A 12,500-nucleotide genomic window follows, 5' to 3' on the forward strand; every position below is an offset into this window, starting at 1 on the left:
TCTTTCTGTCTATCTCTCACTCTTTTATTGTCTGTCTTTTTACCTGTCATTGTCTCTCTCTCTCTCACTCTTTGTCTGTCTGTCTCATTCTCCCTCTTTCTCTCTCTCTCTCTCGTTGTCTGTCTTTCTCTTTCATTGTCTGTTTGTATCTGTCATTTTCTTTTTCATTGTCTTGCTCTTTCTCTATCTCTCACACTGTTATTGTCTCTATGTCTTTTTTCTGTCATTCTCTCTCTCTCTCTCTCTCTCTCTCTCTCTCTCTCTCTCTCTCTCTCTCTCTCTCTCTCTCTCTCTCTCTCTCTTCTCACTCTCTCACACACAGACAGGGAACAGCATGCATACAATGGGCCTCTTTTGCTATGTAGCTCTATTGAAGAATGTTGTTCCCAGGCTACCCAGCATTCCGTTCCTCTGAGGGTGATGTTCTTTTAACCTTTCTGACATCATTAGTGTTTGTGTTTACCTGCCTGAAACTTCCATTTTATGTTAAAACTAGATTTATTGATCTTTTTTTTTTTCATTCACTAATTTTGATGATTGGTTTTGAACTTAACATCTTATGCTTATTTACTGTTTCTCTCGCACACACGCACAAAGTTCCTGCCAGATTAGTCCATGCACATTTTTTATAAATAAGTGGCTAGAAAAGAATGCGGAACAGTTTGAACTCTTCCGCATGATTGCACGAGGTGTGTGTGTGTGTGTGTGCGTCTGTCCTTGACCGTGTTTTGTTCATGGTATCTGTTTCTCTGTGCATGTGTCTGCATCTCTAAATATGTCTGAGTGTGTGCATGGAGGGGTTTTTCCCCCTCTTTTTGTCCTCAAGCCTTATTCTCAACCCCTCAGTTGCTATTATAATGGTTACTATGGTGACGCATTGGGCAGCGGCACACTACAGTAATCTCTGCCCTGCAGAGAGGGGCAGAAGAGAATGAGGGGTGATTCACTCCACAAGGCTGAGTGGGACTGATGGATGGTGCTGGAGATTATGAAGGTTCTGGCTGAAGGGCTCGGAGCTGATGGAGGGAGGCGAGAGAACATGTAGAAGTGTTTTTGAGGCCGTAATGTTTGAGTGTAAATGAATAAATTGTAATCTCTATTTGGCACAGGCTTGCGCTTCAATTCGACAAAACAGCGTGTAGTAAAAGCAGGAATGCACCGTGTTGTGGAGGAGGGGTGGAGAGAAGGACAAAGGTTATCTATTCTTCTGCCAGGGGTGTCACATGACCATGACCACTCCTGCTGGATCGCTTCTGCTGATTTGCGTGTGGTGTAACCGGTGGCGTGTCACTCCCAATCTGTGTCAAAGACTTCATTTCGTCCGCAGAAACTTTGTAGAGAGGTATTAGGACGTCTAAGAGGATAAGAAGCCAGACTTAATGAGTCACAGGTTAGATCAGGTATCTCTTAGGCACTGGAAGTCTGTTCACCTGTAATGTGATGTTTAAAGGCTAATTCTGGTCTCACAAACACTGAAGTCGTGGGGCATTTGCTCTCCAGTAGTCCATATTGTGTAAAATCTAAAATATCTGCTGTTTATTAATATGTTTCACTGATGGAAGTTTAATGGTAAGGCTCTAGGTTGCTGTTTAGAAGATTAGAGGTTCAAGCGCTAGCACCACCAAGCTGCCACTGTTGGGGCCCTGAAGTAAAAGTCGACCGATACAAGTTTTTCTGTGGCCGGTGCTGATGCCGTTATTTAGAAATCAGGGCAGCCAATGGCTAATATATGACACTGATTTTCTTTTTATTGGGCTTCATCTCATTAAATGTAACAGTTTATAAACAATACATGATACAAAAAATGGTTTAAATTAATGATGTATTGAACGACACACTTATTTTTATTCTATAACGTTACTAATAGTGATTTGTAAATCAATCAATAAGGTGTTGTTCATTCATTGGAAGGCATGAGTAACGGTGCAAAAATAAAAAGTCTGCGTCCATCATTGATGTGTACGATTCACATCACGGATAGAAGTGTACCATTCAAGCATCTAACGCAGTTACTCTATTTGGCCACCAGAGGCTCTAATCTACATGACCCGCGGAGGTTCTTTTGAATTGATGAACATGTTCAGGACGATAACGTAGTGTGAGTTTGACTTAAGACTTTTTTCATGAACAAAATGTTTATTACATCTAATGTATTTTTAGCAGCAATTTTTAATGCTATAATATAAGACTTTATTCTGCAGTTCGTTGTATTATTATTATTATTATTATTATTATTATTATTATTATTATTATTATTATTATTGAGAAACTCAGATCAACACAAATCTACCCACTGGCATGTATTTGGGAGGTGGGAGACAATCGGAGGGATTTATTATTGTGTCCATGGATTGGTTCATTTGTAAGGGTGGGAGTGCAGTTTAATTATTTAGAGGAGTGAAAGAGTCAGATTAGATTGGGATGTTGCCCAAGTGTCAATATGTTTGGACAATAAAACTTCTATAAGACAAATCTTCAGAACACCTACTCACTCACGCATTTGCTGTGTATAGAGTGTAGCTGTGGTTAGAAAGCCCATGCTGACCTCGGTATACCACCGCGTGAGCATCAGATCTGGATCGTGGAACAATGGAAGAAGGTGCTCTGGTCTGATGAATGACGTGTTCTTTTCGATCATGTGGAGGGCTGGGTGCATAGGCATGGATTACTTGGGAAAGAGATGGTTCCAGGATGCACTATTGGAATTAAGTGGCATCTGATCATTAATTCATAAATAGTGTCTATATAATTTATGCTTAGAAACACAGTTTTGGGTACAGCCTTGAATCCCATTTTATTTATTTATTTTTTGTGTGCTGGAAAAGTAAAGTGTTTGACCGTTGTCTTGGTGCTTTCCGAAATTTGTGTAAAAAAAAATATAAAAAAATAGAGAGCTGTTTGGTTTGGGAGTTCCCCTATATTCTAATTCTGTTTTTTTTCATTGTTTGTTTTCATGGTAAGGTGTTTATTGTAGTGTCCATTTCTAACAGGAAGCTCCCTTCCTTCCTCTCTTCAGGAGGAGCAGTCCCTCTGACCTGGCTGTCATGGCCCCAGGCTTCCAATCATGCAGAACATGTCCCTCGTAAGCCTTCCATCTGTCGCTCACAACTTTCCACGTGAACTGCACGCCTGCACTATGACCACTTCCCACATGAACGGCCATGTAAGCGAGTCAGAAGAGAGGGCTACAGGCACCAGTGACACCTCGGACTCGTCCGGTCACTGGCACAGAGAGATGGCTGTGGACTGCCCAGGTGACCTAGGCTCCCGGACGCTGCCTGTCCGGCGCAGCGCCCAGCTGGAACGTATCCGCCAACAGCAGGAGGACCGCAGGAGACGGGAGGAGGAGGGCCGTAGCCGCCAAGACCTCGAGGTCAACTCTTCCATGCGCCTCAAAAAGCTGGCACAAAACCCCAAGGTGGGGATTGACAACCCCACATTCGAGACATTGGAGGGTCCTGGGGCACTGCAGGGCTTTAGTGTCGCACCACGACTGTTGGGTGAGTATGTCAGAACATTGCAGTGGTAGTTTTGAGTTATGGATGTCCATGGATGTTACACACATCTAAAAAGTCAGAAAACAATAAAAGTACAATTATATAAACTTGACTTTTTAATATCATGCATGTTTGCTCAGCATATTTCCTTTGGTTCCTCTTCACCCTAGTGGACATCCTGTAGAGTTTGCTGACCTTTTGATGGTGGATATAAAAATCATGTTTAGTGCAAAGTAGAAGTCGACCGATAATCGATTTGAACAATAACTAAAGCTAGGCAGGTCGCGTATTGTATAACGCAACCCAGAAAAACTAACAATATGGATTTTTGCCAATAGTTTCAGCAACCAACTATCGGTGCCGATTAATCTGCAAAACCGATGAATTGGTCGACCTCTAGTGTAAAGTGCCATTTATTTAATTCAGGCCACATCGTGTGTGTGTGTGTGTGTGTGTGTGTGTGTGTGAGTGAGAGAGAGAGAGAGAGAGAGAGAGAGAGAGAGAGAGAATGTTGGTGAATTCCTGAGAAAGGGAGCATGGGGCCCCATGTAAGTACTAGCTTAATTAAAAAAATCCTTTTTAGAGTGTTTCTGTCTCAGCCTGCACTGAGGTCATTATTTAAACACTCGCACTGTCTTTTTGTTTTTATTTACTTTTTTTTTTTTTTTTTTTTTAGATATATACATTTCTCAGCCATTTTTCAACTCTGCCTCTATGTGTTTGTTGTTTGAATGAATGATGAATTTTGTTGTTTCCTAAAAAAGTTACAGTAGGTCATAAGATTAGGAGAATTTAAGCATCAGCCACCCACCCAGTGCACAAATAAACTCCCCTTACACCTCGTTCTGGGTAAAGCCTTTACACACACTGCCAAGCTCTTCATTCAGAGGAGAGCATTTGCAAAGGTAATGGAGGCCATCCTGTCCTGCAAACATGGCATATTTAATAGGAAGTTGTATTTTTAACGAGGCTATAACAATATAGGCTGTGCTTTAAGGGCTCTCTGGATTTAGTCTGTAGATTTACACGTTTGAGTGTAATTTATGTATGAACGATTGAGAAGCATTTAGTGAATGTAGTTCATACACATCCAGCTGAGCAGTCTTGAATTCTTTTTATTTGTGTGTGGGTGTGCATGCACAGACCTGGAGGAGTTGCTGATGTCTCTGAAGCAGGTACAGCACAGTCTGAGTGATGCTCAGAGTCAGGAGGACGTTGAACTGGTGCTGCACCTCGTACAGAAGCCTGACTTCCAGAAGGCCTTCAACATCCACAATGCTGTGGCGCTGCACATGAACCGCCCCAGTCCTCCGTTTCCCCTCACAGACTGTGCACAAAGTCTTGTGCATGAGGTCAGAGAACATTCATTATTATTATTATTATTATTATTATTATAAATGTTGTTGAATGCTGTTTTTAGATTGCTGTATTTTAGCCCCATTTCCACTGTTTATATAATGGTTTAGTACAAAGTCTTGTTCCAGGTAGTTTAGCAGTATGTTTAGGAGTTTGATATAAAGCTCAGACGATACGAACTGCAATATGATCATTGACTTGCAGTCGAACCTGGTGACACCATTGTCGAAAGGCAAAATACAACCAGTATCAAGGCCTTTTGCTTTCTTTCCATCAGGTTCAAGCCGTGCTGCACAACACCTCGCAGAAAGAGGGTCTCGATCTGAGCAATTTGCTTAACAGCCCTCAAATGCAGGTGGGCATCTTTTACATCCCCTGCTGCTTCCTCTGCTGATATAAAGTTATGGTTGTGTTTAAAACCCCAATGCATGTACTGAATACGTGCTTATAAACGTACATAGCTACGTCCACGATTTCTCTGAAGCGAGACGTAAGCATTTTTGGTTCCCCCCATAGGCGCTGATGCTTGCCCACGACGGCGTGGCTCAGCAGGAGATGCAGATCGAGTCTACAGGTCCTCTCGATAGCCCATGCGAGACCCTCACGCAGTGGGGAGGTGAGACCGTCCGGATCGTACGCATCGAGAAGGCCAAGGACATCCCGCTGGTGAGAACACAGCTAAAGCTTGCTTTTAAGAGGGTTCCTATGTGTTTCAGAAAAATATTGTATGACAAAGTATGGAATTGGATTTGAGTGATTTCCAGGTTTGGATTAGTATGTGGGGGAGAGGGGGAACACTATTACAAAAAATTTGTTTTTTAAAATATAAAATAGATTTTATAAAAATATCTTTTTATAAAACAAATACTACACCAATCCGGATACATCAAAAACGGCCCACCTCCTTTTTCAAAAAGCTACATTTTGGTTGACTAAAAATGCCGTCGTGGACGGAAGGCCAAAGCGGAGGAAAAAAAATAAATCTGCATTTTTAAACGAAAACGTATTAGTGTGGACATGAAGCTAGCAGGAGCAGACACTCAACCGCGCGACTAAACACATGGAAAAGATTGGAAGAGATACCGACATGCGTGTTACGTTACAATATCAGACATTTTATATTTGGAATTAAAAATTATTATTTTAGATGTTAAATATGGTCTTAAAAGTATTCAGAGATTTCTGCATATTTGAGTTTGGAAAAGGGTGGAATTTTGCAATAAAAAATGTTTTTGGAACCATGATTTATTCTTCATCGCTTTTCTTTGTTCTTGATACAATCCCACGTGTCTGTAGGGAGCCACGGTGAGGAACGACATGGAGAGCGTGGTTATCAGTCGGATTGTGAAAGGAGGGGCGGCAGAGCAAAGCGGACTGCTTCACGAAGGCGACGAGATTTTAGAGATCAACGGGGTCGAGATCCGTGGCAAAGACGTCAACGAGGTGTTCGATATCTTGGTGAGGAGAAAAAAAAATCCCGGAATCGGACGTTATACATTATACAAACAGTGTTAAAGGAAATGTACAGCTTTGTGATTCATAAGCATTTTAATTGTGTGTCCTCAGGCAGAGATGCATGGCACGTTGACCTTTGTTCTGATTCCGAGTCTTCAAACTAAATTTCCTCCCATTAAAGAGACTGTGGTGGGTTTAACACACTAGATCTTGGTCTACATACGTGATCGTGGAAATCCTTTATATTTTTTTCCATTTCTAACGCTTTGTGTCTTTATTTTTACTTTTTGCCAGATGCACGTCAAAGCTCATTTTGACTACGACCCTTCCGACGATCCGTATGTACCATGCCGCGAGTTGGGTCTCTGCTTCCAGAAGGGGGATATTTTACACATCATCAGCCAGGACGACCCTAACTGGTGGCAGGCTTACAGAGACGGAGATGAAGAGAACCAGCCTCTTGCAGGACTGGTGCCAGGTGCGTGTTTTATTATGGATTCTAATGTCATTCCAAAATAATCTTTTTCACACACTATATGGACAAAAGTACTGGGACACATTTCCAGCCGTATGTGGTTTGGCACAAGGTTCAGTGCAGTATTATAGATATGATGCAGGGCATGAAGTTAAGGTCAGGTGTTAATGAGGGTGATTGCCTGGGGAAAGAAACTGTTTCTGGGTCTGGCAGTTTTGGTAACTAAAGTTTGGCCTGCCTGAAGAGTGGAGTTTAAAGCGGTTGTGTCCAGGGTGCGAAGGGTCAGTAGTGATTTATTTATTTATTTTTGAATATAATATCTAAATATATAACAAAAAGGGGCTTATTGGATAGTGGACATCAGCATGCTCGCATTAAGACGTCTGGTGGCTTGTAGGAAGAAGCTCTTCCCAAGCCTCTCAGATTTGGCCGTCAGTCAGCGGAAGTGAAATATCTCTTTACTCTTCAAACCCACTAAAACGTGGAATTTTGTGTTAAAACATTTATTCAGGTAAAGCCTTCCAACAGCAAAGAGAAGCCATGAAACAAACAATAGAAGAGGATAAAGAGCCGGAAAAATCAGGTAAGCACCATAAAACGTACACAGTCACTTGTCATATCTAAAGAACTGCTACAGAATTTTGAATCCTGCTTTGCACCATAAACACCCCAAAATCGTTGATCAGGGAAGCTGTGGTGTGCAAAGAAGAACAAGAAGAAGCGAAAGAAACTGCTGTACAACGCAAATAAGATCGATGGTAAGTTTTTGTTTGTTTGTCTTTGTTTTTGTTTTCGCTCTCGTTACTGTGAATCGTTCAGGGTTTACAAGTGCAACACGCAACGTCCCAAAACCTTATCGCCTCATCTTAATGAAGCTGCATCAAACAAATTCATTTAATAATGCAAGAATGTTAAGATTGCATTTTATTCATTCTTTTTCATTTGTAGCGAGGGTTAATTACAGGAAATTATTAAAGTCGTCACAAATCAGTAATGAAATGTAAATAAGGAAACGCCAAACTCCTTTTTCCGTCATCACATTGTCTCGCCGTCAGATCGACTCATGCGCAGAAGGTATTCTAAGCAGAGTAAAATGTATTTTATTTTGTGCAGATTTACATTTTAAATGCACATTTGAAAACGTATATACTTTAAAAGGCATGCATGCAAAATGGCATTTCCTTTGCCTGATCTAACAGTAGCGCCAGTTGCAATTCAAACATTTTTGGAAGGAAAAAAAAAACATAGAATTATCAGTTTGGTATGGAAGTCCTATGAGGCCATGCATTATCATTTTTTTTCTTGTTTTCTCGTGATCACAATTTTTCTCCACGAACCCCCTGCCACAATTTCTCACAATCTCTATATTTTCTCCACACACCCGCACAACGTGCATCCACACACCCGCTGCCACAATGGGTATGGTTATTAACCATGATGCTGCCTCTAGAACATGCTCTTTCGCTGAATACAGAGAAAAATGAAGGTATGAACATGTTTAACAATGTTTGTCGAGATCACAAGAAAATCAAGCCATGGTAACAAAAAAAACAGGAAGGGCGTGGCTTCTTGGGACTTCTGTAATAATATATATTTTTATGGGGTTTATTTAACATTTAATGTTCTTTATGCAGGTTTAATGTCTCATAATCATCAATTGTATATGTATATGGAAAAACTGTTCTTCCCTCAAATACAACAAAAAGCACAAATCCAATCTACTCGTACACTCATTTACATCATGTGCACAGCTAAAGATCTTCCTGTGTTTCAGATTACGACAACGAGGAGATTCTTACCTATGAGGAGATGGCTCTGTACCACCAGCCAGCCAATCGCAAACGACCCATCGCTCTGATCGGACCTCCGAACTGCGGGCAGAATGAGCTGAGACAGAGACTGCTCTCCAGTGAGCCTGAGCGCTTTGGAAGTGCCGTCCCTCGTAAGTATCGGGTCTCGACCGTAGGTAAGCGAGCGCCGTATGCAGATACGCGTGGCTTCATCGTCCTTTTTTATATTCCCTTCCCGTCAGACACGACACGGAACCGGAGAGACGGCGAGGTGCACGGGCGCGACTACCACTTCGTCTCGCGCCAGGCCTTCGAAATGGATTCTGCAGCAGGAAAGTTAATTGAGTCGGGAGAGTTCGAGAAGAACCTCTACGGCACCAGCACCGATTCGGTGCGGCAGCTCATCAACAGTGGCAAGATCTGCCTTCTGTGTCTGCACACCCAGGTGAGAGAGAGAGAGATAAAAGTTGCGGGGTCTGGAATATCGCAGTGCTGCATTGTCTACTATTCTTAACCATTTCGTTCTTCAGTCCTTAAAGGTATTGCGCAGCTCCGACCTCAAGCCCTATATCATCTTTATCGCACCCCCATCCCAGGAACGACTGCGTGCCCTCTTAGCTAAAGATAACAAGAACCCAAAGGTAACCGAAGCTTTTTTTTTTTTCCCCTTGCAGAAAGAGATACGTTAGTGTTAGGAAACATCTGTATATTGCATCACATGACAGGGGTCCCCAAACCTTTTTTTTCTGTGAGGGCCACATCATTTTTTCCTTTCTTTAATGGTAACAGAAAAGGATTCCCAGTATTATTGTGGAGATTATGATTTTAAATGTATGAATTATGCCTCCTAATAGAAGATTAGTTTATTATTTTGTTATGCACCATACAGACAAATGAGCATTACTTTTCAAGAGATCTATAATCGATTTTTTCCCCCCATATTCATTGCTATTGAAATGTACTTATGCAAATGCATGCTGTTGATGGGTGAATCTAACAAATAAATGTATTAAATTATGAATAATAAATATCTTGCGTGTAAAAACAAACAGCACGTGGTTGTAAGTGATTCACCTCTAGAGGTCGCTCTCGCAATGACAGCGGATCGGAAGCCGGAATAACTATTGGTAACGCTTTTTTTTCTTCGATAGACGATAGTTCCAACATCCAGCAACTATTGGTGCCTCAATTGACAACTACAGGGAATTTTTTGGTTTGAAAGCCAAACTTTATCAAATACAGATATGATATGTGTAAAACATGGAAGTTTTAAAATAAACATTTCTAAATGTGTAGTTTGGGGATCCCTGTTGTTTTGGATTCAGAGCTTGTCTGGCATGACCATTAGAATATACAACAATCGTTTTATGCATTTTAGGAAGCACAAAACATTTTTTAACATTTGAAACATGTTTTGTTTTCTTTGAAAACTCTGGAAAGCCTGAGGAGCTGAGGGACATCATCGAGAAAGCAAGGGAGATGGAGCAGAATTTCGGCCACTTGTTTGATGCCGCGATCGTGAACACCGACCAGGACAAGGCTTATCAGGAGCTGCTGCGCCTCATTAACAAACTGGACACCGAGCCTCAGTGGGTTCCCTCATCTTGGCTGCGCTGAGATCATTCTTCAGACACACACACACACACACACACACACACACACACACACACACACACACACACACACACACACACACACACACACACAAATACCCCCAACCCAACATAACCATGCTGTGCATGGGTTGATGTGGAGTTTCGTGGATTGGGTGACTGCTGTGTGGCTTTCTGTGCACCTACACTATTTAACCTCCATCTGAACTCTTATACACGAGACTGTTTACCAGGCTTAACACCAGCCTTCGTTTTTGAGCAACACAAAAAATGTACCAGGTAGTGACTGTAGAGTCGAGTCTTAGTGCTTTCTTACAGCGGAGTTCAAAACAATACTGTTTATTTATAGAAAAGAATTGTTAAAAAAAAGAAAAAAAAACTCCTTGTTTCATTATTCGCAGAGCACTTCTGCAATGTGGAATGGCGGACAGCAGGGAAATATTCTGCGCACAGCTCCTTCACTCGAGCTTGGTTAATGTTCAGCTAGACACTACTTACTGACACAATAACTTTTAAAACTTTGCCTTTTTTTTTTTAGTTTCTTGCTGATGGGTGTGTGTTTCTGATCTGCATGTTGCTTTCAGCATGATTTTCCTCCATTTGAAAGGCCGGGGTTTTGTTTGTTTTTAAAAGAGCGCTTCATTCTGTTGATTTATCCATTCGGTTGTATATTAATTTATCAACGGAGACTTGTTGCAAAAAAATGCAAAGAAATAAATGACACTAACGCCCGAAGATTATAATAAAGGACAGGGATGAGTCATGCGCTTTTGTGGATGAAAGGTCATGTCCGGCTTTTTCTGTGATTCACTGCTGACCCTTGGTGGATGAGGGACCACATCCCATCATCCTCATCGGGAGAACGAAACTTTTCAAGCATTCCAAGCCATGAAAAGGACTTAAACCAAAAGCTGTAACACGAGCCTTTCATTTCCCACCCGACTCAGCGTTTTCTCCCGAGACAACAAACAAACAGCTGATTTGCCTGTGGGAGGGTGGGTTGGGGGAGGAGGAGTTCTGCTGCAGTATTCGCATGCACTTCCAGACCTCAGAAGTGTGACCAGTATTGTAACCAGTATTTCAGTACATTAAGGTTCACGTCCTGAGAATAATACCAGCCTGGACTTTTGCCACACATGAATTCAGTCCTGTGGCATGTGCACGTTTTTTACTACATGCAGGGGATTGTTTTGTTTTTCCTCTCCCACGACTTTTGCGTCGATCGACGGTTGCAAATCTCCGGGGAAAAACTTCACCTCTGCGTGCGTCTTCCTGTGCAGAGTTTGACTTGATTGTAGATGAGGTGAAACCAGTCTTTCCGAAATGGCGTCAGCGGGCGAGTATTATATTGTGGTTCAACACACTGGAACGCAGCTTTATTGAATTGTTTTACAATTGCAAAATCAACCTCTATATTTATATTACAAAATAAATCATTCACACCATGTATTTCGTCTGTTCACTGGCTGCGGTCAGTTCGTCTTCTGTCCTCCTGCGGTCGTGTATATTCGATATTATGATCCTCTTCGAGATGTCTACATGCTAATGAACTGGAAGTAGAACAAATGAATGTAACTTTTTTTGTCTGAGAAACCGATTTCAATGCATTATACATGTGAATAATTAAAATCCTGATTGATAGTATGTGGTGTTTTATGCAGGGTTTTTACTGTATGCAAAACGCATTTTACCAAACTGAAATTCTGCTCATGGTCCCTGCGGGTGGGTGAGTAAGTAAGTGCAAGGTTTAGTCACTCAAACAGTTTGTAGTTTACAACTGAACACTACAACTCAGCACTTTTGGGTTAAGAGGTTGGGATTGGAGCTCACAACCTTCCTTTCAGAAGTCCAACATAGGTTCTTTTGGCATATTTGAGCATTGTGTTTTTATTATTTATATTGTAGGCATTTTGACAAAAGCCCTTATCCAGACAGGAAAATAGTTGAGCAGTTAAAACCTTGTTCAAGGACCCAACAATGGCAGCTTGGCAATGATGATATTTGAACCCACAAACATTGTAGCAGAAGTCCAATACCTTAACCACACTTCCCATTTCTACAATCTGGACTACATATAGAGCAGCACAGTCTGAGCTACAGGTATTTGTGTCCTTCAAAGCTTTGACTGGTGGTTCTCTGATTTTGATTTCTAATTTTCCTTTGCATTGATTAGATAGAACTTGTTTTTAATTCAGGCAAAATATACAGCAATAACGAATTGTTGCAGTTTATTTTCAACACAAGGCCTACGCACCACACAAGCGGAACCTAATTTATTGGCTCTTATTTCACTTTTTTATTGCAATTGTTTCAC

General features: G+C 41.4%; 1 protein-coding gene across 5 annotated transcripts in view; it reads left to right on the forward strand.

Annotated features, from left to right (window-relative positions):
• Positions 1–10,229, forward strand: part of pals1a (protein associated with LIN7 1, MAGUK p55 family member a) — a 16,327-nt gene extending 6,098 nt beyond the window's left edge. For 3 of the 5 annotated variants that reach the window (XM_083550461.1, XM_083550462.1, XM_083550464.1), the window contains exons 2-14: positions 3,017–3,500; positions 4,641–4,849; positions 5,131–5,208; positions 5,370–5,519; positions 6,150–6,311; positions 6,420–6,497; positions 6,603–6,786; positions 7,295–7,366; positions 7,470–7,541; positions 8,558–8,725; positions 8,816–9,018; positions 9,104–9,214; positions 10,014–10,229. In XM_083550461.1, the coding sequence (XP_083406587.1) occupies positions 3,065–3,500; positions 4,641–4,849; positions 5,131–5,208; positions 5,370–5,519; positions 6,150–6,311; positions 6,420–6,497; positions 6,603–6,786; positions 7,295–7,366; positions 7,470–7,541; positions 8,558–8,725; positions 8,816–9,018; positions 9,104–9,214; positions 10,014–10,190 (2,100 nt within the window). In that variant the 5' untranslated portion in view covers positions 3,017–3,064 and the 3' untranslated portion in view covers positions 10,191–10,229. Of the gene's footprint in view, positions 1–2,990; positions 3,501–4,640; positions 4,850–5,130; positions 5,209–5,369; positions 5,520–6,149; positions 6,312–6,419; positions 6,498–6,602; positions 6,787–7,294; positions 7,367–7,469; positions 7,542–8,557; positions 8,726–8,815; positions 9,019–9,103; positions 9,215–10,013 lie in introns of all 5 variants that reach the window. The other 2 variants (XM_083550463.1, XM_083550465.1) reach the window with 1 other exon arrangement.
• Positions 10,230–12,500: the final 2,271 nt, after the last annotated feature.

The sequence above is a fragment of the Silurus aristotelis genome (genome assembly GCF_946808225.1).
Source record: "Silurus aristotelis genome assembly, chromosome: 9".
NCBI lineage: Eukaryota > Metazoa > Chordata > Actinopteri > Siluriformes > Siluridae > Silurus > Silurus aristotelis.